Here is a 24,789-nt window from a genome sequence, read left to right as displayed (position 1 = left end):
CCTGAGTCAAAAAACTGCTTATTATGCTAAAGCCCTCCTGCTCGGATCCCCCACTCCCCCAGGGAAAGCTTGTGCCTTAAGATTGCTTGCAGCCGAAGCGCCACAGCTAGAATGTGGCTTTTTCCTTTCCAGAAAGATATTTCTCCCTCTTCCGCCTCAGTCAGCACTGTCCCTTGTTATGGGGGTTCTTTTTATCCAGTTTATGGTTCTCTCTCGGGGGTAATTGTTCCAAGAGTAGTTGTAAATTTGTTGTGTCCATGGGAGGAGGCGAGTTCTGATTCCTCCTATACCACTATCTTCACAGCAATCCTGAAAACTATTTCTGGGACATACAACTTCTATCTGCTTCTCTTGGTTTCTAGCGTGATGAGGTTGAACAAGAGAGTAAAGATGTGCTATTCCAGAAGACTCAACCTTTGAACAGTTCATGGTTTCCCCGGGACCAAGTCTATTTATTCATTATTCAGTCATTCCTTTGGCCAAATAATATTTTCCTAGCCCCTATTTTGTATCTGACAATGCTAAACCCTGAGAATACAACTGTGAACACAGTGTGACCTGTCTTTTAGCAGTTCTTTCCCCTCTTGAGGATTTTCTTGGAGTGCCTCACTGCATAGAGGCAATCAGATTCTTTCCTACTAAGAAACACTTACTATTTAGGAATGTCACATGCTGGTTTCAGTTGTTGTTCCCCACTCTAAGTCGTTCTCCTTAAGCCATTCTGATATCCCCTCTGAATAGTTTTGCAGCATATTTTCCAGTACAACAACCGTATGCAAGCTGAAACTTTCCGTTTAGTGCCAGTTTCATATAGCATTCTCTACATTTAAAATGGGCTGTCTTCGTATATGAAATTAATGTTACTGGAACTTCTTCCCTGGTATCATTAGCTTTGTTATCAAACCAACTAGCAGACTACAGATCATTCTCACTACACCATTGTATCTAGTTGGATGTTCTGTTTCAGTGACTTTATTTAGATGACATTCTTATTGTTTTTAGTTGAAATTAAAACAATTAAGACCACATTTTATATGTACATCTATATATATATATCTAGATCTATTTCTTCTGATACATCTTTATATCTTGTATCTCTTTTATTATGGCAGTAATACTTATACACCATAATACAATGAACTGGTCAAACAAGATACTCCATTACTCATCCTTCAATTTACATGTCTCGCCTGCCATTTCTCACCTGTGTATTTATAGCCAAGGCTATAAAGATGGAGGAGGAGCGTGAATTAAATAAGAGAAACACTGATAAAAGTATGAAAAAGAAGAAAGTTGTACAAAAATGGAAAAAGAATGAATAGAAACACAAATATATAACTTTAGAATTTAGGTGTACCCACATTGAAATAAAAGTAGGAGTCTGATAGCAAAGTCAAATATAAATGACCTTAGAATAAGTGACTATTTAGCATTATTCATCCACAACTATTTCCCAAAGAATAGGAGTATTTGAGAATTTCTTAGTTTGAAAATAACCAACAGTTATTAAGTACTTGCTATATGCCAGATACTATTTTAAATTGTATATATGTATTTAATTTGTATATATGAACTCATATGATCATTGTAACAATCCAGTGAATAGGGTATTATGATTTTTGTATTATTTCATCTCTGTCTTTCAAATAAGGATACAAGCATCTCAGAGCCTAGATAAGTTGTCCAAGCTCACAAAGCTCTGAAGAATAAAGCTAGATTTCCAACCCAGGTGGCTTGGCTCCAAAACGATACTGTCTCAGAGTAGAAACCATCAGAAAGTTTTCAAACAACCTTTGCAAATACCGTCAATGAAACTCTGAGCATAATATACCAACGAACTTGGTTTCCTTTTAGTTACAGATTGACGGTGCATCATCAACTCAATGTCAGCTAAAATCTCTTTCTTTGGGAACACGTACAAATGATTTAATCAAAAGATTACACGGTAAATCCTAAATCTGCGGGATTGAGAGAACACAAATAATAGAGGATGCTTTAGGATGTTTTCTTGAAAGGTCAGAGTGAACAGAAAAAAGAGAATAACTCCTACAACACAACTACAATTGTGAACAATTACCTGTATATTCTTTTGTGCTCAAGTCATCACAGAATTTTCTACATGTAACGAGAACAAAATTTGATTGTGTAGGAATAATGCCAGGTGATCTTTTAAACCTGCCTGTGAGCTCTCATTTGAAGACTATGGAAAATCCCAAGGGCTAACCAAACTTACTTGTGGTCTTCATTCAGGAAATATTTTCAATTAAATTAGTATTTGATATTCAGCTAAACACTTTTGCTACCCTTCCTCCCCCCCCTTTTTTTAGCAGTAAGAGAAAAATCTTTGCAATGCTTTGGAGCTGAATATGTAAAAAATATTTTAAGGGGCCGGCCTGGTGGCATAGTGGTTAAGTTTGTGCATTCCACTTTGGTGGCCCAGGTTTTGTGGGCTTGGATCCCGGACCATCAAGCCACACTGGTGGCATCCCACATAGAGAAAATAGAGGAAGATTGGCACAGATGTTAGCTCAGAGCCAATCTTCCTCACCAGAAAAGAAAGGAAAAAATATATTTTGAGCTGAATGATACGTGCATAACCTGTGATTTCCATCTTGTCCCTCTAATCTTGGAGGTTTTGTCCAGTATGGTGTATCGACAGTGTGTTGCTTACCAACATTGAAGCTGGCTGTTTAAGTACTCAGTTGTGAGTATGTGACGAAAAGCCTTAAATAACTAGATAAACAGTACAGCTGCCAATCTAAAGTAATCCTACATTTAGGGGGTGAGTGGCCCAGGAAATTTGCTCTTTGTCATTTTGACTTGGGTTTGAAAATGGACCTGGGCTGCCTTCCAGCTCAAAGAGCCATTCACTTCCAAACACTCCTAAATTGTCCCAAGGAACTCATTTTGGCAGTGGATTATTTGTGTTTGGCTGGGCATCCTAATAGCAAAAGCTGTCTGCTCTGGCAAGCAAGGGCTGTGGCAGGATTTAGAATTTACCATCCCCAGTGTTTTTTCTTGATGAAGTTATTTTTCGGAAAACCAATCCCCCACGCCTGTTTAAAAAGTGACACTGCACGAGAATTGTGCAGGTGGTTCTCTTGAGCTCTTAAATAGCTTCCCATGGCAAGGTGGCCTGTTTTAGGTGTTAGAGGCAAATTTTAAACAAATGAAAACCAGCACCAGATTTTTGCCCAAACCAAAACTGTCTTAACGGAATATTCACCTCTTCCTGTATCAGAGGTAAGATTTATTGGTTGACTAGGGCCAAGTAAGAATGTAGGGTTTCAATTAAAAAATAAGATTGATAAAGAATTTCTGAAAGATTTTCTTTTAAGGGATGTGGAGTGTGGGTACTTGAAGAGTCAATCCTTGGTTATCTCTCAACGGTAAATGCCTGTTGTCTGACTCTCCCACTAGCCTGTGAGCGCTCCTGGGAAGATACGACTAAGTTTCGGCTACCATTAGTCAGAAGCCAGCTACCATAGTACTGACACACTGTAGATGCTCAGATTTCAGTGGAATGCACAGATGAAAGTATAGCACAGAATTACATGATGCTTCCTGCATTATAGTGGAGGAGTTCAAAATTAAGTTCACAAGAAGATCCACAGAAATGAAGGGAAAAAATATTAGAATTTCTATTTCTATTTATCTCATTTGTATTTCTACTTAACATTTCATTATACTACCACAGTATTACACATATGAGTTAGCACCAATAACTAGACATATATTGACAGTGATTGCTCAAAATATTTTTACTGATGGAGGTTATGATCAAAATCCTTTGAGTCCTGCTTCACTACATTTATTGCACCATAATTAGTCTCCCATAGGTGCCAATGAGATTTATTTAATTTGATTTTTGAAAGAACATGGTGCGTAGAGTTTTACTTTTGAAGGAAAGGTGGAGGAAGATACTAGTGCTCAGTGCCAGATGTTTCATCATGTTTAATCTTCACAACCCTGTGAGACAAACGTCTTCATTTTACAGATGATGAAATAGAACGAGATAGGAAGTGCTTCCTGTAGGAAGCTCCTGTTTTCTGGAACAATTTATAAAGACTTGGTATCATTTCTTCCTTGTTTGGTAGAATTCACCAGTGAAATCGTCTGGGCATGGTTTGGAAGGTTATTTATTATTAATTCAATTTTTGAACTAGATATAGGCCTATTCAGATTATCCGTTTCTCCCTGTATGAGTTTTGATAGATTGTGTCTTTCAAGGAATTGGTCCATTTCACCTAAGTTATCAAATTTGTGAGCGTAGAGTTGTTCATACTATTCCTTTATTGTCCTTTTAATGTCCATAGGATCAGTAGTGACGGTCCATCTTTCCTTTCTGATATTAATAATTTGTGTCTTCTCTCTTTTTTCTTAGTCTGGCTTGGTGTTTATAAATTTTATTGATCTTTTCAAAGAACCAGCTTTTGGTTTTGTTGATTTTCTCTACTGATTTCCTGCTTTCAATTTCATGGAATTGTGCTCTGATTTTATTTTCTTCTGCTTTCTTTGGATTTAAGCTGTTCTTTTTCTAGTTTCCTTAAGTGGAAGCTTAGTGATTTTAGATCTTTCTTCTTTTCTACTATATGTGGTCAATGCTATAAATTTCCCTCTAGGCACTGCATTTGCTGCATCCTACAAACTTTGTTAAGATGTTTTTTAACTTTCATTTAGTTTGAAATATTTTTTTTATTTTTCTTGTAGTTTCTTCTTTGACCCATGGTTGTTTATAAGTGTTTTGTGTAATTTCCAAATATTCTGGGATTTTCCAGTTATCTTTCTGTTACTGATTTCTAGTTTGATTTCATTGTGGTCTAAGACCATACTTTGTATGATATCTGTTCTTTTGAATATGTTAAGGTATATTTTATGGCCTAGAATGTGGTCTGTCTTGGAAAATGTTCCAAGTGAACTTGAGAAGAATGTGTCAGCTATTGTTGGATGAAGTAGTCTATAAATGTCAATTATATCTAGTTGGTTGATAGCGCTGTTCAGCTCAATTGTATTCTTACTGATTGCCTGCCTGCTAGATTTGTCAGTTGTTTATAAAGGGGTATTGAAGTCTCCAATTACCATAGTAAGTCTGTCTGTTTCTCCATGCAGTTCTGTTTCTTTTTGTTCCGTGTATTTTGATACTCTGTTACTCGGCACATACACATTAGAGATTGTCATGTCTTCTTTGAGAATTGACCCCTTTATCATGTAATTCCCATCTTGATCCCTGATAATTTTTTTACTCTGGAATCTGTTTTGTCTGAAATTAATATAGCTACTCTAGCTTTTCTTGATTAATGTTAGCATGGTATATCTTTCTCCATCCCTTTACTTTTTAATCTGTTTGTGCTTTAGTATTTAAACTGGGTTTCATGTAGCCAGCATATAGTTGGCTTTTGCTTTTTTATCTACAGTCTCTGCCTTTTGTTGTTATATTTAGACCATTCACCTTTAAGTGATTATTAATGTAATTGGATTAATATCCACCATATTTGTAACTGTTTTCCATTCATTGCCCTGTTCTTTGTTGGCTTTTTATTTTTTGTTTTTGTTTTTGTTTTTGCCTTCCACTCTTTCAGGCTTCTCTAGTTTAAATTCAGTGTTTTGTATGATTACACTTCTCTCCTCTCTTAGCATATCAATTATACTTCATTTAAAAAACATTTTTAGTGGTTGCTCTAGATTTTGGAAAATACATTTGTGACTAACCCAAGTCCACTTTCAAATAATGTTATACTGCTTCATGAGTAGTTCAAGCGCTTCCTTTTTTTTTTTTTTTTTGAGGAAGATTAGCCCTGAGCTAACATCTGCTGCCAATTCTCCTCTTTTTGCTGAGGAAGACTGGCCCTGAGTTAACATCTGTGCCCATCTTCCTTTATTTTGTATGTGAGATGCCTACCACAGCATGCATGGCTTGCCAAGTGGTGCCATGTCCACACCCAGGATCCGAACCAGCGAACCCTGGGCCGCCAAAGCAGAATGTGCAAACTTAACTGCTGTGCCACTAGGCCAGCCCCTCAAGTACTTTCTAACAGATTATTCCCAATTCCTCCCTTTTATCCCTTATAACATTGCTGTCATTCACTTACCTTATCCATAAGCTACAATCACTGATTATGTTGTCATTATTATTATTTTGAACAACATATTCAGATAACAGATATGTTACCTGTAAGGTTGATTAAGAAAACTAAAAATAAAAGGTTTATTTTACCTTCATTTATTTCTTCTCTAATGCTCCTCATTTCATGTAGAGCTAAGTTTCTGACCTATTGTCATTTTCCTTTTCTCTGAAAACTTCTTTTTAACATTTCTTGAAAGGTAGGTCTGCTGGTGACAAATTTCCTTAATATTTGTTTGTCTGCAAGTCTTTACTTCTGCTTTACTCTTTTTTTTTTTTCTTGAGGAAGATTAGCTCTGAGCTAACATCCACCACCAATCCTCTTTTTGCTGAGGAAGGTTGGCCTTCAGCTAACATTCATGCCCATCTCCCTCTACTTTACATGTGGGATGCCTGCCACAGCATGGCTTGATAAGTGGTGCGTAGGTCTGTGCCCAGGATCTGAACTGGTGAACCCCGGGCCACTGAAGTGGAGTATGCAAACTTAACTGCTATGCTGCTGGGCCATCCCCTCCCCTTAGTGTTCTTAACTGTCAAGCTAGGCCACACTGAGCCACCAGGAATTTGTCAATTAGTTGAAGGTGTTTCTGTGGTATTGGCTTCAGCAGTACACTTCTCTTCCTGAGCTTTTGCTCCTGGTAAATTGTGATTCTCTGTATCTGCTTATTTATCTTATCCATTTTCAGGGCAGCAATTTGCCCTCTGACTGTAATTCTCTGATCAATCTAAGAAGAGTTGTTGATGTGAAATTTGCTTAGCTTTTTTCCTTTTGTGGGGTTAGGAGCAATGAGTTCCAAACTCTACATATCAGACCAGAAACCAGAGTCCAGATGAGTAACTGCTGCTTCTACAAAGGTGTTGAGAATACGGAAGTGGTTTAGAAGACAGATGCAAAAAAGATTTTGGAAGTTTGGAAAGCAAAGCCTTTAAAGGAAAAGCACTCTGTGTCTAGGGAAGAGAGGCTGATAGTCAATTGCTTAGGTCTCTAAGTGTATGAAGAGCAGCCTCCCCCCCAACATTTACAGAACGTTAAGCAAGAGCAATGGAGGCCACATATCAAGTCTGATTTAAAAGCTATAAGTCAAGCTAACTGTTAAATAAAATATGTTGTGTCATCTTACCTTAATAAAAATACCTTTATAACAACAACATCAAAAACTACATGTAAAATAAAGATCTAAAGTTGACAAACTATAGACAACAGAATGGGGCCAGCCCAGTGGCGTAGTGGTTAAAGTCATGCACTCTGCTTCAGCAGCCCACCGTTCATGGGTTCGGATCCCAGGTGTGGACCTGCACACCCCTCATCAAAGCCACGCTTTGGCAGCATCCCACATACAAAGTAGAAGAAGATCTGCACAGACGTTAGCTCAGGGACAATCTTCCTCAAGCAAAACCAAGGAAGATCGGCAATAGATGTTAGCTCAGAGCCAATCTTCCTCATCAAAAAAAATATATATATACAGACAACAGACTGTAATAATTGTTTCCATGACAGGGTTATCTCTTGATAGGTCTATAATGTTTGGATAAGTGATAAAATAAAGACATACATAAGTTATGCATAATTATGTATCCCATATAATTCATTTTCCTTACATTTATTTCAGCATAATCATTAATTATATTTTTTAGAATCAAGATTTTCATTTAATTTGTGTTACATTATCAATAATAGTATAAATTGGACTTAAATAGAAAATATAAATCTATTTAAACTATATACAATTTGAATATACTTTTATCAAAAATATGTTAAACATAAAAAACAAAAATTTAAACTTATTTACATGTTTTAAAAATGAGTTATTGGGAGATGGCTTGGTGGTGTGGTAGTTAAGATTGCATGTTCCACTTCGGTGGCCCAGAGTTCACAGGTTTGGATCCTGGGCATGGACCTAGCACTGCTCATCAAGCCACGCTGTGGTGGCATCCCACATAAAATAGAGCAAGATGGGCATAAATGTTAGCTCAGGGCCAATCTTCCTCACAAAAAAAAAGAGTTATTTTAAATAGTCAAAATTATCTATTATATTAAAATGAGGAATAAATATAATTAGTCAATATCAAAAGCTTAAACTAAGATCACTAAAATAAAATTAACCTTTTCGTTTACTTTTTTGAAACTTAAATTGTTGTATATGTTTATAAAACTAAAACTATTGATGGTTCTAGGTTTCAGTGTTCATCAAATGCCAACATAAAAAAATCACTACCATGTTTCACACATAGGCCTAAACTTCATACATTCAAATTTAAGAATAATATGAATTATTTACTATTGCAAAATGCTCCTGCAATGTCACATATGTCACATGCAACTCTTGCAAATACTCTCTCGATTCCTAAGTACCTCTAGAATCACAATTTGGAATAAAAAGAGAGAAAGAATCTGAATGTTCAGCACCACAGGGGGATAATTCCTCATTATATAAAGTTCTATTGCATTCATGCTATCCAACAGGAAGGGTTTTGTTCAAATTAAATAATTTGTCTTTTATCTAAGCACTTTTGTCACTCAAACTTTCTTTGTACTGGAAAGCAGTGTCTGTTACAACCTACCGTCCTTCATGTCACTTGGTCATTTTTGTTTCACAAACACAGAGCAACAGATCTGGAGCTTTTCCCTGGGACCTGAGGAGCATTAGTCATAAAAGCAGATATTGAGGGTTAGGGACTCTGTTGTGTCAGAGAGGAGAACCAGGTCTCTAGCGACAGAGGTACCTGCATATTCCTTAACAGATTTATTTTTTGTGTATTCATAATGTATGAACTCTCTAGAGAGGTGGGTCCAAGGCAGAGGTCATTCTTTCCAACGTTTTCTTAAGAAGAAAAAATCCGAAATCATGTCCATTAAAGAGAGACCTCCTTTTTGAGAAGAAACATATACCTTTATATATCTGACCATTTATTTACAGTAGTCACTGTTGATTTAGTACTTTACCTCTTTCATGACCTTGCCTGTTTAACATGGATGAAAAGCATTCATTTCTATCATCAGTCAAATGCTACTTCTCTGGTTACCCAACAAAAAATGATGTTTCCCCTCTTGCCTCTGAACTCCTTTAGCGTTCATTTGAATCAATTCTGCGGTACTTACCACAGTTGGCCCTCTATTAGAGTTATTTAGGCCTGTCACCTTTCCCTTTTCATTCATTCAATCAACAAATATTTATTTTCCTCGAAACAAAGTACCTATCCCTATGAAGCTTATAGTCTCATGGGGGACACAAAATAAATAAATATATAATACCAAAGACTGGTAATTAGCGAAGAAAATAGAGCCAGTTCAGGTGACAGAAAGTTTCAGGGGTGCTCTTTTCTATCCAGCAGTCAGGGAGGGCCTCTTTGAACAGAGATGTGATGAAGGGAGAGAATGAACCGTGGGAATAACTGAAGGCAAAGCTTTCTATGTGGAGGCATCTGTAAGTACAAAGACTCTGAGAAGAAATGTGTTCAGTAAACAGAAGTGTTGCTAGAGATGATTAAGTGAAGGGAAGTGTCAAAGAAAATAAATCACGTCAGAAAAGGACCCAGAAGCATGATCATTCGGGGCCTTACACAGGTCAAGGTGAAAAATTTAGATTGTGAGCCTCTTGAAGACAGGTGGCTGTGTGTGATCGTCGCATTGCCCAGAGCGTCGTGAGGGGGCCATCCACAGCTATTCAAAACTGTGTGTTTAAGAAAGCTTCAATGTCGCTGCCTTTCAAATGATAAAACTTACCTGCTAATTTTGTTTCATTTGAGGGTATCATGGGAAACTTGAAGTGTTGTTAAATGACACCTGTCTAGCAATTTAATATAATATAGATTACAATAAAATAATAATAATAATAATTATAATACAAGGGCAGTAAGATCTCTGTAGAAATTTTTGATCTTTTTCCTCCTAGGATTTCCAAACCGTATTACCATCATTTGATCTCTTCTCAAAGTATGGAAAATTATATTCAAAAGCTGGACAAATTGTATAAAGGTATGTATTTTTGCTAAAAATTACTTTGAAAAGTATATTAAATAACATGAAAAAATCAAATGAAATTGACTTACCTTATCAAGCATTTTTAAAACTATGCTATAATAATATTTGTATATAATAAAACTGCATGTATTTTTTTCATTCTAGTCTAATGATTTTCAACATCCACAAACCATGGATTTTATTTTTTAAATCTCTTCTCCAAAACAGACTCAAAATACATTAAGAAATAGAACTGAGAAAAATCTGAAGTATCCTTTCTCTTTAAATTAGTTAATATAAGGAACAGCTTTACACAATACAATTAAAACATATTGATAGTGTCCAAAAGCTAAAATATTTTTCAGAACTGTGTTGATACAGTCCAGTTTAAAATGCTATATTCAATATATGTGTTATTTGAAGTACAAGTTGTCTTTAGGGGATTCCAAATAAATAGCTTCTAGGGTCTCTGATTATTAAAGTTTCCAGCCTAGAGAAGAAGAGAGATACCCACATAAAATTCAAGATTACAAAATAAGCTCACAATCAATGCTGTATTTAATTGCTAAGGTGTTTTAGAATAGAGAAGTGATTACAGTTAAAGTAAGGCTAATAGGAGGTATTCTGGCATTTTCAGCCAAATTTAAAGGAAGTATTGGATGAAGACAGTAATGATCACTTCAGCTGAAGGAAAGGAGGCAGGAATGAGAAATCATGCTAGACAGAATTCCCCAGGTATCCTTGCACACCAAGACTCCAGGGGAAGCACTGGTCCATTGGAAGGAGCACAAGTAGATTCAAGCAACTTAGGTTCCTTAGAATTACTGTTAGTGTCTCCCCTCCCCAACATATGACTTCAGCTTAGAAGTCAGCATGTTAAATGCGGAGAGCAATGTCTACCTCTCACTACTCCAAAGGAATCCACGAGTGGAAATATGAAATATTCTGAGCTAACAGAAAACTACAGACACATGACGTCAAGTGGTTTCAAAGGTTTATAAGGGATCATTACCCATTGCAGTCTTTATCTATTATGTGTGACTTGCGGTATGAAGAAGTCTAAATAACATTTTTCATATTTGTGAGTGACTTCAGATTTTAATTCAAAGATAGATCCTGTTTATAATGGGGAAAGATTGAAAGCAACTTGAATACTCAATATATGCAGAGTTAAATAAATGATAAGATACATAAAATGCAATACCATGAAGACATTAAAAATGTTACCGTAGATCCGCACCCATTAATTTGAAAAAAATCCCTCAATATATTTTTAAGAAAAGAAGGCTGGATTCAAAGGAAGCTGTGAGGTCTGATTCCATTAAAAAATATGTATATGTGTGTGTGTATACACACACATCTATATATATATATATATAATGTGTATTTATGTATAAAAAATGCATGCACTTATCTGTATGTTACATGTGTATACATTTGTATAAGGCAAAAATGTTAATGGTGGTTGTCTCCGGATTGTGAGATTATGGGTAGCTTTTTAGGGGGTAGTTCTTTGTATTTTTACTTTTTGAAATTTTTGTCTAATCAGACACAAGCAAAATTTTAAAACTGAATACTGCAATAGGTACTACTTGCTCTTCTCTACCAATTACAAAAACATCTTCACTTTATTCTATTCGATCAGAAAAATTTAGAGACAATTATCTTTTTTTCTGAAGATAAAATAATTGCTTGCTAAATTATGTGTAAGAAAGACAAGGATGAGTAACAAAGGTTTCACATTACTTCAAAAAGAGTGCACAATGCACAGAGACAAATATGTGTCAGAAATTTTCAAAAAATGTTTGCCAACTCTTCTCTTGGATTTTTAACTATTTTGTGAATTAAAAATATAATCAAAATGTCATCTCCTCCTCTTAGAAAGGAAATTAATGTCTCGTGTTTAATTTTGGTAAGTGAAGGGTAGTCGCCTTTGCTAAGGCTCTTCTATTAAGATTTAATTTCACCGAATTCAACAAAGTGCTTCTGCTCTTAGTAAAGAAGGCCAAGACGGGGACACTTGCACCAACGTGTTGAATAAAGATGCTGTAGTAATTTTGAGAGCTATCTATTTGATTGCTTCAGCTTCACGGTAGTTCATCACTTCACTATAATTCACCCGCCATTGCCTCTTACCCCATACTCCATTTTCCCATCAGTCCGATTAGAAATAGTGATGCCTTTATCAGATTAATCTTTCTTTCCTTTCTCATGTCTGAATTTAGGATAAACAGAGGCTATCCCTACCTATTTTGATTAATACACTAAGATTTCAGCCACTGAAATTGTTCAGAGTGAATTAGATTATAAGCACACATATTTTCAAATCTACTCTCCGGCTAGAATGATGGGACTCCTTTTAATTTCTCCAATATTTTTTTTATAACTGTTCACGTTTGTAGCCTTTGATAGTTTCCCAAAGGCAGCTTCATCTAAATCAGAATATGTATACCATATCCTGTCTGATTGCTTTGCCATCTTTTTAGCTTCGTTCATCTTTCCAAACAGAATTTCTTTAAAGATTAGAGTGGAGAAAAATTATCAAGATAAAGCACAACATTACAAGATAAGATTTCTTATCTTAGAAGGTAAGATTTCTGAGATAAAATTAGAAATCATTGGTTAGTCCTGCATTGATGTGAGTTTTCTTGCATTATGTGTTTCTCAATTTTCTCAAATTCTGTCTTCCAATGGACTTTGGTCCAGGCTGTCTTTGTCCTAAAAAAGTGGTTCCATTTTGAGGCCAGATGAGATACATTTTAATTAAATTATTTGTTATGCATGAAAAAAAAGTGTCTTTTTTTCCCCTTTTTCATAGAAGTTGGCATACGAATGACTCAAATCCTTGAGTAAAAAAGTAAAATGAAAAATAAGTTTGATTAGCTCCTGACTGGGAAAGGGGTGAAATTTCATTGTCTTTTTCCAGGGGAAATAAGGTCTTAGCAGCTGTGTAAGGAAAAAGAAGTTATCTGAAGGAGGGTAATAATTAGGCATACAAGCTAAATATGTGCCTGTTGGGGTTATATTTTTAACTCAACAGGAAAAATTATTAAACCTTGTCATTCAGTTTGGCACTATGTGAATCCATAACCGTTTTCACTTTAGTCGTAGTGAATTGGCAAAAAACAAAATAAAACAAAACAAAAATCAAGATATCTTTAGTATTTTTCTCTTGGGTAAATTGTCCTTTAAATAAAGATGATATAACAGATGTTCCACTGTGTGTCTCTATCACTGAGGTACATTGGCTGAACGCTGTCTAGTGACACACACAATCAGTGTTGCTTTTCAGGATCTGCCCTGGTGTAGACAGAGAACAGAGAATACAGTAATGCCAGCAGGGCTAGAAATGAGTCAAATCAGGGGTATAGCCTTCCAGACTTTTAACTGAGCTAAGTCTAAGTGAGGAAGATTTAGAGAACTTGAGAACTCTTAAATTATCGGGTTCTTTTTTTTTTTTTTTATTTTGCTGTTTTTTTTCTAGAAAATAAAAGAAGAAAAAATGTAAAAATGAGGTTAAGGCATGAAGTGAGCATGGAATAGAAGACTCCACTGCCTGGAATCCTGGATTCTACTTAAGTAAAGTTGACACAAATCTCTTAACCTCTGAAATGTTTCTCATCTGTCCAAAGAAGAAATTGGAAGCATCTCTGATTCATTCAAAAGCTCTAGAGTTCTAAAAGGAAAATACAAATGAGGATCCTACAGAAAATACACATAAACCATACTTCTTATTATGATTCAATAAACTATAAAATTTTACAAGTGACTAGTCATGAATTATAGCGTGAAAAAAATATATATGTAGTGTGTGAATAGTGGGTCTTTTACCTCTGAGAATGTCTATCACAGATACAGCCCCTGGCGACCAAAAGTGCCATAAATTATTCCATCGAAGTGACCATATTCTGACCCCATCACCCTTGTCACAAATGGTGAGGCCACCGTTAGATACCCAGGTTAAGGGCAGCCAACGTGTAAGTATGAATGATGAATGGCTTGAAATGTGAGTGGTATGAAGTGGTTAAGCATGAAAACTTTGCCCTGAGGGAAACAGTGACTCATGAGACCAATTAGAACCCTATTAGGACGTTGAACTTGGCATACGCAGATATAGACCAGTGGGTGTGGGAGTGGAAACATAGGCACCCTCAAATACAGGGTTGCACCTAGCCCGTTGTATTCACTTAGTATTACTAGTATTCACTTAGTAAATGGTTTCTGAATGAAAAGCAAGTGTCTGACTGATTAGATTGTGACATTTTAGAGTATACCTTCTAGCCCTTTGAATCTTTAATAACAATTAGCAATCTATTAGGTATTTTGTAGATGCTGGATGAATATTTGTTGGTTCTGACGTTAGTGCAAACTTGTTAAACAATTGCTGGAATTAGGAAGAGTCTGAACATTGCTTGCTTCAAAGCTACATGACAAATCTTGTGATTCAATCCATAACCTTGCCCTTGTCAATATGATAGCCAAAGCTAGAATTTCTAAAACTGCCTGTTATAATGAGGTATTATTATGCCAGGGGTCATGATTTGTGACGTTTTATGTGAAGAAGATTCATATCTTCAGTGCTACTTTTTAAAAAACAGTTAACGTTCATTCACTGCCCAAATTATGGTGGGAGTTATAGTAAGTATGGGCTTGTAGAAAATTCAAATAAGTGATAAGGGCAAATGCTTTTCTTAATAAGACAGCATTTATTGCAAGGAAGAATTTGCTGGCATTTTGGGATAGGGGAATAGAAATAGAGTATAAAAATATGTTATTATTGGGTATCATGCAAAATAATAGAAGTAAAGAAAGAATTATTTTATTTCATAAAGTGTCGGAAGTTGAGTAGAAGTAGCTAGATCCAGAGGACAGCAGATTCCTTTGAAACATTATGCACTGAGTCTGTTCCAGATGATAACAGACAATTCAACAATCAAACTTGCTTTACTCTAGAAACAACTAATGAAAAAAAAACCTAGGTGACATTTTTGGGGCTGGGGAGTGTCTAACTTGGCCTTTTGTTATAATGATTCTAACTCTACTAAGCCTAGTTTCTCTCTTCCTCGATTATCTTTCTCTTTTTTTTTAATAGGACGTATTACCTTATAGTAATGGAATCAATGATCCCTGTTCTTTTGTAATAATAATCTTAGGAGACTGGAATCTTATTCTAATGCTGCTGCCAGTGCTCACAATATTTGGGGAACTCATTCTTTCAAAATAATTTTCAGCATTATTTTATTTGATATTACATAGCCTCAATACTCCAAAGTTACCCATCCTTGGAGATTCAGAAACAAAAGTAATTGTGAGTGGCATCTGACTTCTCTGCTCAGAAAAGTTGGCCTGTCCCAGTCTGCAAGGTTCACATGTAGTGATGTACCTCTCTCCGACTCTTTCTCTCTCTCCTTTTTTCAAGTTAGATCTGTACATCCAAGAAAAATAATTCGTCCTCTTGATATATTCTTAGTAACTGTTCAGTATCTTATTATTGAAAATGCCAGTTTTATCTGTCTCACTGTGACCCAAGCTCTTGAGTGCTTATGGTGCTCGAGAGCTGATCCATGTAATGTCCTTCACCCCCTCACACACAAGCTCCCACAACTATAGAGGTGTTCAAATGAGTCGAAGATGCTTTTCATTGAGAAGAAAGAAGACTGAGACATGGAATCTTATTAGAGAATATAATTGGGGAAAGCAATTAGTCTGTTTCTTCTGGAAAACTACTTCACTACATCAACTTATATACAATTTCTTTCCTACATTCTCAATATGGGCCACTCAAGAAATTAGTGAGACCTAATGTCTGTAATAACTTCATCACCCATCTTACTCACGAAACTTGATTCTGAATGAAGATTGACAATTAGAAACATCAAGAGCACCACCGTGGATGTTTAAAGGCATATACTTTAAGAGTATTAAGAATTGGACCCTCCAGTGCTTGTGAAATCAAAACACTCATCAACTTTCTTGTAGTCAGGTAATGTCTTTCTTCCCCACTCGTCTCTAATTTCTTTAAGGGCAAATACTGTCACTCTTGATAAATACCCTCTATCCAACGTCTAGCAGAACATATGGCACAAAGTAAAATATATGTTTGATGAATGTTAAAGAAATTCCAAAAATGTTTCAAGGAATAGAAGCTATAAAATAGTAGATAATTTCTTAAGATAACACCTATAAAGACAGCCTTGCTCACTTGAATGCACACATTATGGCATGTTATTTTTAGCTAGTCTCAACCATTTATAGCTATGTTGTATATGATTTTGGGTATAGATTTTTATATACACTAAGTTGGTTGATCCTGAGGTCAAGTTCTGATTGCTGCTTGGGTGAAGTGTTCCTTTTGAGAAATAACCGTTCATATCCATAAATTTTTGAGTAATTATCCTTATTTATTATTATGGTTGTAAACTCCAGATGGTATTCTTATTTCAGGGGAATCGTGACTCTTGTTATTGATTGTATCTCTTTTTTACTCTGGTCCCTCACATTTATGACCTACTTCTCACAAATACATGGTGTCCATTTTATGTGCTAATCTTATCTCCAGTGTAATTTTCTTTTCCTCAGTTCCTCTTTTAACTTTTCCCTGATTTTCTCATCCATATTGTTTTCTTTTCTATTGTAAACTGGCTCAAACCTTTTAGGAACAAGGTGGAATATTAATAAAATCGCAAAATTATATGTAGAACTTATCTAAGTTCATAGTAATACTTGAAAAGTGGCAGTATTGCTGGATCAATAGAACTCACTTGGTCCAAGCTCCGGTTTACGTACAGCATAAATTTTTACTGAAAAACAAGTGAGGGAGTGAGTGAATGAACCGCTGGAAAATATCGCTTGGATTGGTCTGTATTCCATGAATTAAATAAAATTCTAGTTAGCTCCTGTCTTTAAGCTTATCTAACTCACTACAACTCACTACATTTTTTGTGTTACCTCTTCAACAGTGAACTTCCTAACTCTTTGTAGTAAATTAACTCTTCTTCCATTTACCACTGTCGGTAAAAGATTCTAAATGAGAGTAATGGCATTAATTTGGACTGAGAATATGACTGATTATTTGATGTGTCCCAGAAAGAGAACCCAATGCCAAAACACTAATCTATTCTCCCATTTTATTAATTCAAAACTGTTTTTGGGAGGATGGAGTGAAATCCCAACTTGGTCTATGGTTGTGCTTTGCTTGCTCCTTTTAAGGCTCGGTGTCCCCATCTGGCTCCCTCACAGGACACAGTAGGGTATTGCTAAGCACTCTTCCATTTCTAAGCACTTCAGCTCTTTAATGAGGGAATCACTTTGCTGCTGGTACTAGCGGATAAAGTCACTTATCAGAACATTGAGTTTAGTTTATAGTTCTCCACTTCATATTCATGATCACGGGATGCAGTGAGCCAGTTCATCAGCACACTGTGGAATCCTGGCCACAAAGTGACATGTCTATCCATTTAAGAATCTTTACATTAAGAAATGACAAAACCGCACATACTGATTAGAATAAATCATTGAAGCAAATAGAGAAACATACAGTGTGTGTTTAATGTTAAGTTGAAAAGTTCATTCGCTGCCTTGTAGGGGGATTGTAAGACCACACAAATTGCAGGCAAAGCCTAAGTTGCTATTAGAAAATCTAATGATTATTTACTGGGTTTGAATTGTTCCATAGTTAACCTGTTTTCCAGCTTGAAATTATTCTTGCTATTTAACCTATTTTTCAAGGCATTTATATTTAATTCGAAACTACCTAACAGAAGTTAGTTTTCATACCTCTCTTACTTTGAAAGTAATCCAATTGAATGAAAGAAACATAAAATAGTTAAAAAATAAAAAAGTAGTCCTTCATTCATGCTTACTGTTGTAAACTATTGTGTCATTGGCCAGGAGAAGGGAACACACACAAGATCACTTTGTGATTTTTAGAACCTGGATAGTTCACTCATTCTCTGCTCAGCAAGGGTTGAATACAGAATCTTTCATTTTTGAGCATTACTGTATTAAAAGTAATGTGAGCAGAGAAATTTTTTAGTAAATAAAAGATGAAATTACTACCCTCAAAGAATTAAGTCCAATTGACAAGAAGAATCTGAAGAGTAATTAAAAGTGAAAAAAGGTTATTTAATATAAGGGTTTTTTGTAAGTTTGCTGCATTCCTAAAAGGTAAGCAAATAGTGTAAAAGTGGGAGGGAAATAGTTAAGGAAAATTTCCTGGAGGAGACAAATGTTATGATCCTAGTAGTAGGAAGGATCTTGAATTGACTGAATTGAAAATATGAGTGAGAGGGGCTTATCAGGCAAAGAAAATTATATAAACAAAAGCACAGAAACAGAAATGATCAAGATATACACAGAATGAAATTTTAAAAAATCTTAATTGGACAGGTAGTAAATAATTGATTAAAATAGTTTGATTTGAAGTGAACTTAAAGGAGTTAACAAATATTCAATTGATACATAAGTAAACCAGCTCTAGCAAACTCTCAGTTTTTCATCCACTCATTTGCTTAATAGCCTCAAAATACCCAAGTATTTTGAAATATTTACAACACTGAAAAGATTTCCATTTTTATTTTTATCATTGTTGCGATGTTACTGAAACCAAAGTGGGTTCACCTCCTGGCAAGTTAAATCACACCCTCCACCAAAAGTAGTTGTCACACAAAGTAAGGTATATTTTAGCATATCGTAGACCACGAGGAATCATTTCCAAATTCATGGCATCTCTGAACAAAGGGAAGCAGGCACATTTATTCAGATGGGGAATGAATATTCAAAGGAGAGAGGTGAGTAATCACTTGCTCAGTCTCAGCTGGAAAACACACTTCCACATACACTGCAGGTGACGGTAATAAGGCCTAAGCTCCTCCTGGAGAGACCTTAGCATTAGAAATAAGGCAAAGGTCATAGGCGTAGCTCTCGTGGTGAGGCTTGGTCTGGTCCAGGGTGATCGGTGATTGCATCTCCTTAATACGACAAAAGGAAAAATACAATAAGGAAAAACGGTTAAATGCTTCCAAACCCACCCTTGAGTTCCTTGGGGCAACTAGTCAATGACAGAGACACAAACATAATATATCCAAAGAGAAAAAATACTTTGATGGATAACATTTTTGATTCAAAATATGACTCTCTTACCATATGGTTAGATCACACTTCTCCTACAGGGTATTAGGTAAAAAAAAAAAAAGAGTAATGAGGCCTAGGAGAAGATTTCGATCTCCAGGACATATTATAATTCATGCTAATAGCTCAAATGTTTAGAAGAGGCCAAAAGCCTACTTTAGAGAGAGGAGAAGAAAATCAGTGAGAATTTGTTTGCTTCTGGGCAGTTCAGAGAGACCTTGGCAGGAGCATGAGGAGATAACAATGTTAAGTGATGCTTGAAGGTCCAAATAGATAACAATAATGAGCGTGGGCATTTTTTCCTCTTCTGCTTCCTACTATGAAGTAGATTTTATTGGAGAAATCCTGCCAAAAAACAACTCTAAAAACTAGATAAAATACAAGACCACCTGTTTGAATACAACAGAGAACTAACAATGCAGCCACATCTTGAGGGGTCAAGACACTAGAAAGAAGAAAGAAACACCTAACAGGCTCCGCTGCCCTTTCACTTGAGGCATTTCTTTTTTTTTAATGCTGCGGGACTAAGAAGTCCAGACTGCAAGCAGAAAGTGGCAGCTAAGAGACTTGAGAGGCAAAATTGACCTTCTGTAGTCTTATGGAGCTAGGAAGATATAAATTGGACTTCAGGGCTATGTAGTGACAAATAAAAATGGCAAGCAATAGGATATATTGGAGAATATGAGGAAGCCATTTGGTATAAACCTAATTCGACCTGACCTTGTCTTTCCAAAAGGGCCTGACCATGGCTGTTGAGCATGCATTGTATATCTGCTTTAGATATTCCCTATGGCAGGAACAAAGGCCCTTGAGATAAAGGTGCAACTTCCCTCCCCCTCCCAACTTTGGCATCTCCTTAAGGATTAAGCATCTTTCCTAAGGCTAGAAACTGATTGCTGCACTCACCTGTGACCACCCAGCTCAAGACAATAGACTTGCCTCCTGCTACGCCCTCTGGGATAGCAGACCCACTACCTGCTGTGTCCATCAAGCGCTGTGCTGACCGGGCAATCTTGTGACTATTGTGGGAGGGACATTTCAATCATGGTGAAATGTCCTGTATGGGGGTATATAACCACTCTGTATACCTCAGTTCTTTGGTGCCCTTTCTTCCTTTGGGAAGAAAGTCCCCAGACCATGGTCCTCAGATTTCAGCTCATAATAAACTCACCCAAATTTTCATTTATAGATTGGTTATGGATTATTTTCGTTGACAGTAGGAAAGTAGGACATGAGAAGGCTGGCCCGGTTATGCAGCAGTGATGTGTGCACGTTCTGCTTTGGTGGCCTGGGGTTCGCTGGTTTGAATCCTGGGTGCGGACATGGCACCACTTGGCAAGCCACACTGTGGTAGGCATCCTACCTATAAAGTAGAGGAAGATGGGCATGCATGTAACTCAGGGTCAGTCTTCCTCAGCAAAAAGAGGAGGATTGGTAGTAGATGTTAGCTCAGGGCTAATCTTCCTCAAAAAAGAAAAAAAAAGATCTAAGAGAGATGAAAGTGAAAAAGAAATGAGCCCAACATTCAGAACTTTTTCTCCTTGAGGCATTTTGTGATTTGTAAGAAGCAATCCAGAAGCTGAGACACTAAGCAGAGCTTTTGACATTTCACAGTTATATGAGAAAGCAACTGAGTTGAGGATCTTCGAAGGATGAGGAGCTTTGGTAAACATATTTCATTTTCAGGTGGAACTCTGAAGTACTATCCTAGTACAAGAGTGAGCAAGAAATAGATCATCCTCTGCATTAGCTTGCTCAGGTGGCCATGACAGAACGCCACAGACTGGGTGGCTTCAACAACAGAAATTTATCTCCTTGCGCTTCTGGAGGCTGGAAGTCCAAGATCAAAGTGCCAGCAGGGTTGGTTTCCGGTGAGGGCTCTCTTCCTGGCTTGCAGATGACTTCTTTCTTGCTATGCTCTTACATGGCCTTTCCTCTTTGCAGGCAATGCACACTCCTAGGGTCATTCTCTTCTTATAAGGACACTAGTCCTATTGGATTAAGGCCTAACCCTTGTGACTTCATTTAACTTTAACTACCTCCTGTCCCTAAATACTGTCACATTGAGGGTTGGGGCTTCAACGTACGAATGGGGGCAGGGGCACAATTTAGTTCATAACACCATCACAGAGATGGAAACCTATATTCAAATCAGCTTAATCCCACAATAGATTAAGGTGATCTGCACTTCCCTTAATTGTATTCCAGAAGTCAAAGAAAATCTTCTTTGGAAGAGCATCATCTTGAGCCACTACATGCTTCATAAATACACAATGAAACATTGACTGAAAAATATGAGTAAAAACACCCAACAGAACAATGCCAATAGATAACCCAGGTCTTGAAGTGATCAGACAAGATCTTTAGTATAATAATGATCCCATGTTCAAGAAAAGAAATAACACAGTGGTAAAGCTCACTAGACAACTAGAATTGGTATAAAAAATAAAAGAAAATTTCTACAACTGGAAAACAATGTAACTAAATTAAGAACTGAATGGATGAGTTTAAAGATTAGACAGTTTAAGAGAAGAATTTATAAAGTTGAAGATATATCTTTGAAAATATCCAGATTTAAGCATGATGAAAACAAAAAGGATAGAAAATACAGAAAATAACAGAAGATACATATTGGTGGAAAAGTATAATATATAGGTAATCAAAGTCCCAGAAAACAATGAGTCAGAGAATGCAGCAGAAACAATATTCCAAGAAATAATGATTGAGAAATTTTCAAACCAGAAGAAAGACATCAAACTACAGATTCCAGAAGTGCCATAAAAAAAGATACCTAGGAATATTAAAGTTAAACTAATGAAAAGCACCCAAAGTCAAAGAGAAAAATCTTGAAAGCAGAGGGCAAAAAGACAAGTTGCCTTAAAAAGAGCAGCAGTAGGACTAACTCTTGATTTTTCAAGAGAAACAATAGAAGCCAGAAGACAATGAAATATTTTTAAGTTGTAGAAAGAAAATTGTCAACTTACACTTATCTATTCTTCAATGAAAATATCTTTTAAAATAAAGGAAGAAATGAAGATTTTTTTCAGGCAAGGAAAAACTAAGAGAACGTGATCACTAGCAGATTTGCACTAAAAATGTACAGTTCTTCAGGCAGAAAGAAAATAATTCCAGACTGAAGCTAAACATACAGGATGAAATGAAGGGTGTTAGAAAGGGTATGAATATTAACTGTATATAATAATACAATATCTTGTATTATTTAAATTATACATAGAATTAAAATACATGACAGTATTAACACAAAAGGGGTGGGTAGGTGGAAGAACTTAAGAAGTTTTAAGACCCTAACATTGTTGCAAAAGTGATAAAAATATTAATCTTGAGTCAAGGCCATATATACAATATGTAGAGGTAACCATCAAAAGAATAGCAAAAGAATATATAACAGGATAATAAAGAAGGGAAATAGAATAATTAAAATTTGCTTGAGAGAAAAAAGAGCACCGAACATGTAGGACAAATAGAAAACTGTCTTATTTCTAGGATTCCCTAGAAATGACTTTGAAACAGAGAATTGAGTGCACAGGGTTTCTGGGGAGTATTCTTGGAACCTATACCGGTAAGGAAATCAGGAAATCAGAAATAGAAGGAGAAGTTGACCAAAAGTACAGTTGCAACTGAGGCTTCAGCTGGTCCTATAGGAAGTTCAGAAATTGGAATTCCCTTTGAAGTTGTCCCAAATTGAGATATAGGATCAGACCTTTTTATCCACTCATTGGCTGTGGAGCATCCTCTGGAAAGGATAATAACCTTGAGTGAGACACTTCCCTGAAACCAAGAGCAATTCCTAGTGAGAGGCACAGCTATCCACTTTCAGCAGCTTGTAGTTCCCAGAGCTGGAGATGAGTGCAATAGCCCTGAAAAGGGAATCTTGACAGATAACCATGTGTCCACTATAAAACCAAGCATGTTTGTAGATTTAGCTTTAAATATGTCACTAATTACATAAACTATACACGGACTGAATATTCTAATAGTCAAAGATTATCTGATTTGACAAAAAACACACACACAAAATTATAATCCCTAAGGAGACCAGGAGATGGAGAGTTTGAAGGTAAAAGGATAGAAAAATATATACCATACAAAAACTAATATCAAGCAGAATAGACTTGAAAGACATGAAGCACTACTAGACACAAATATCTTTTTATTATTTAAAGGATGAATCCACCAGGGAGATACAACAATACTGAAACTGTATGCTAGTAATAATATAACATTGAATTATACGAAGCAAAAGTTAACAAAACTACAAGGAAAGTATACAAACTCCACAATCATAGTGGGAAATCTTAAACATAGCCATCTCAGTGACTGATAGCATGCATATACAATAAATCGTAAGCATATTGAAGATTTGTGTAACCTGATGAAAACATTTTCTTCATTGAAATACATAGAACAGCTGTAGATACATATTATTTTTAGGATCACATGGAACAAAATTGAATGTAGGCTGAACCATAAAGTTAATCTCAACAAACTTAGAGTGTCATCTCAGACCACAGTGGAAGGAAGCTAGCGTGCAAACAAAAACATAACTTTAAGAAATTCTTAAATTTTTGTAAATTAAGCAATACATTAAAAAATACCTAAGTGACTAAAAAGAAATCATAATGGAAATGGTGCTGGAATAACTGAAAATCCATCTAGGAAAAAACCACTTAGATCCTTATCTCATATCTAAACCATTAACTTGCTCATAGATTAAACCTAAAAACTGAAACTATAAGACTTCTAGAAAAGAAACACAAGAGAATGTCTTTGCAACCTTGGAATGACAGGGAATTTTCTGTAAAGGGCACAAAATGAACAATTTCTAAAAGAAATAAATGACAAATTGGACTTTATCCAAAAAAACTCCACAAACCATTGTCATCAAAAGACACTATTAGAAACATGAGCCACATACTGGGAGAAAATATTTATCTACCTATCTATCTATCTATCTATCTATCTATCATCTATCTGTCATCATCTATCAACAAAGGACGTATATCTCAAATATAAATGGAACCCCTACAAATTAATAAGAATTTCAAGAACAGGTAAAGCTAATACATGATAATAGAAATCAGAACTGTGTTTGACTATTGGAAAGCAAGAATTAAGTGGAAGAAGGCATTCATGAACTTTCTGGGTGATGGAGATGCTTTATGTTTTGATTGCAGTACTGGTTACAGAGGTATACACATTTATCAAAAATTGTGAGAAGCTGTCAGACAGGGATAATTTGCCATGTTCTTCCTTCTAACATCAATCTTGATAAGTTGTACCTTTAAAATAATTTGTATATACAGTTAGCTTTTGCTATGTAACAAACTGCCCTAAACTCAGTGACTTAAAATTAAAAACGGTGTTGCAATACATATTTCCAGCAATGGACTAATATGCAGACTATATAAAACACTTATAAAAACCAATAAAGGAAAGGCTAATTACCCAACAGGAAAATGGTCAAAATATTTGAACAGGTACTCCACAAAGAATACTCAACTAGCCAGAGCATGTGAAAAGCTGCTCAATCACACAAGTGATCAAGAAAATGCAAATT

The 24,789-nt window shown here is 35.9% G+C and overlaps 1 protein-coding gene across 2 annotated transcripts in view; it reads left to right on the top strand.

Annotated features, from left to right (window-relative positions):
* The window catches only part of SPATA17 (spermatogenesis associated 17), a 197,225-nt gene extending 187,128 nt beyond the window's left edge, over positions 1 to 10,097 (top strand). For both annotated transcript variants that reach the window (XM_001490428.5, XM_014738070.2), the window contains one exon: positions 10,015 to 10,097. In XM_001490428.5, the coding sequence (XP_001490478.4) occupies positions 10,015 to 10,095 (81 nt within the window). In that variant the 3' untranslated portion in view covers positions 10,096 to 10,097. The remainder of the gene's footprint in view (positions 1 to 10,014) is intronic.
* The last annotated feature ends 14,692 nt before the right edge of the window (positions 10,098 to 24,789 follow it).

The sequence above is a fragment of the Equus caballus genome, chromosome 30 (genome assembly GCF_041296265.1).
Source record: "Equus caballus isolate H_3958 breed thoroughbred chromosome 30, TB-T2T, whole genome shotgun sequence".
Taxonomy (NCBI): Eukaryota; Metazoa; Chordata; class Mammalia; order Perissodactyla; family Equidae; genus Equus; species Equus caballus.
The sequence above is the reverse complement of the archived record's forward strand: the minus strand, read 5'-3'. Positions and strand labels throughout refer to the sequence as shown.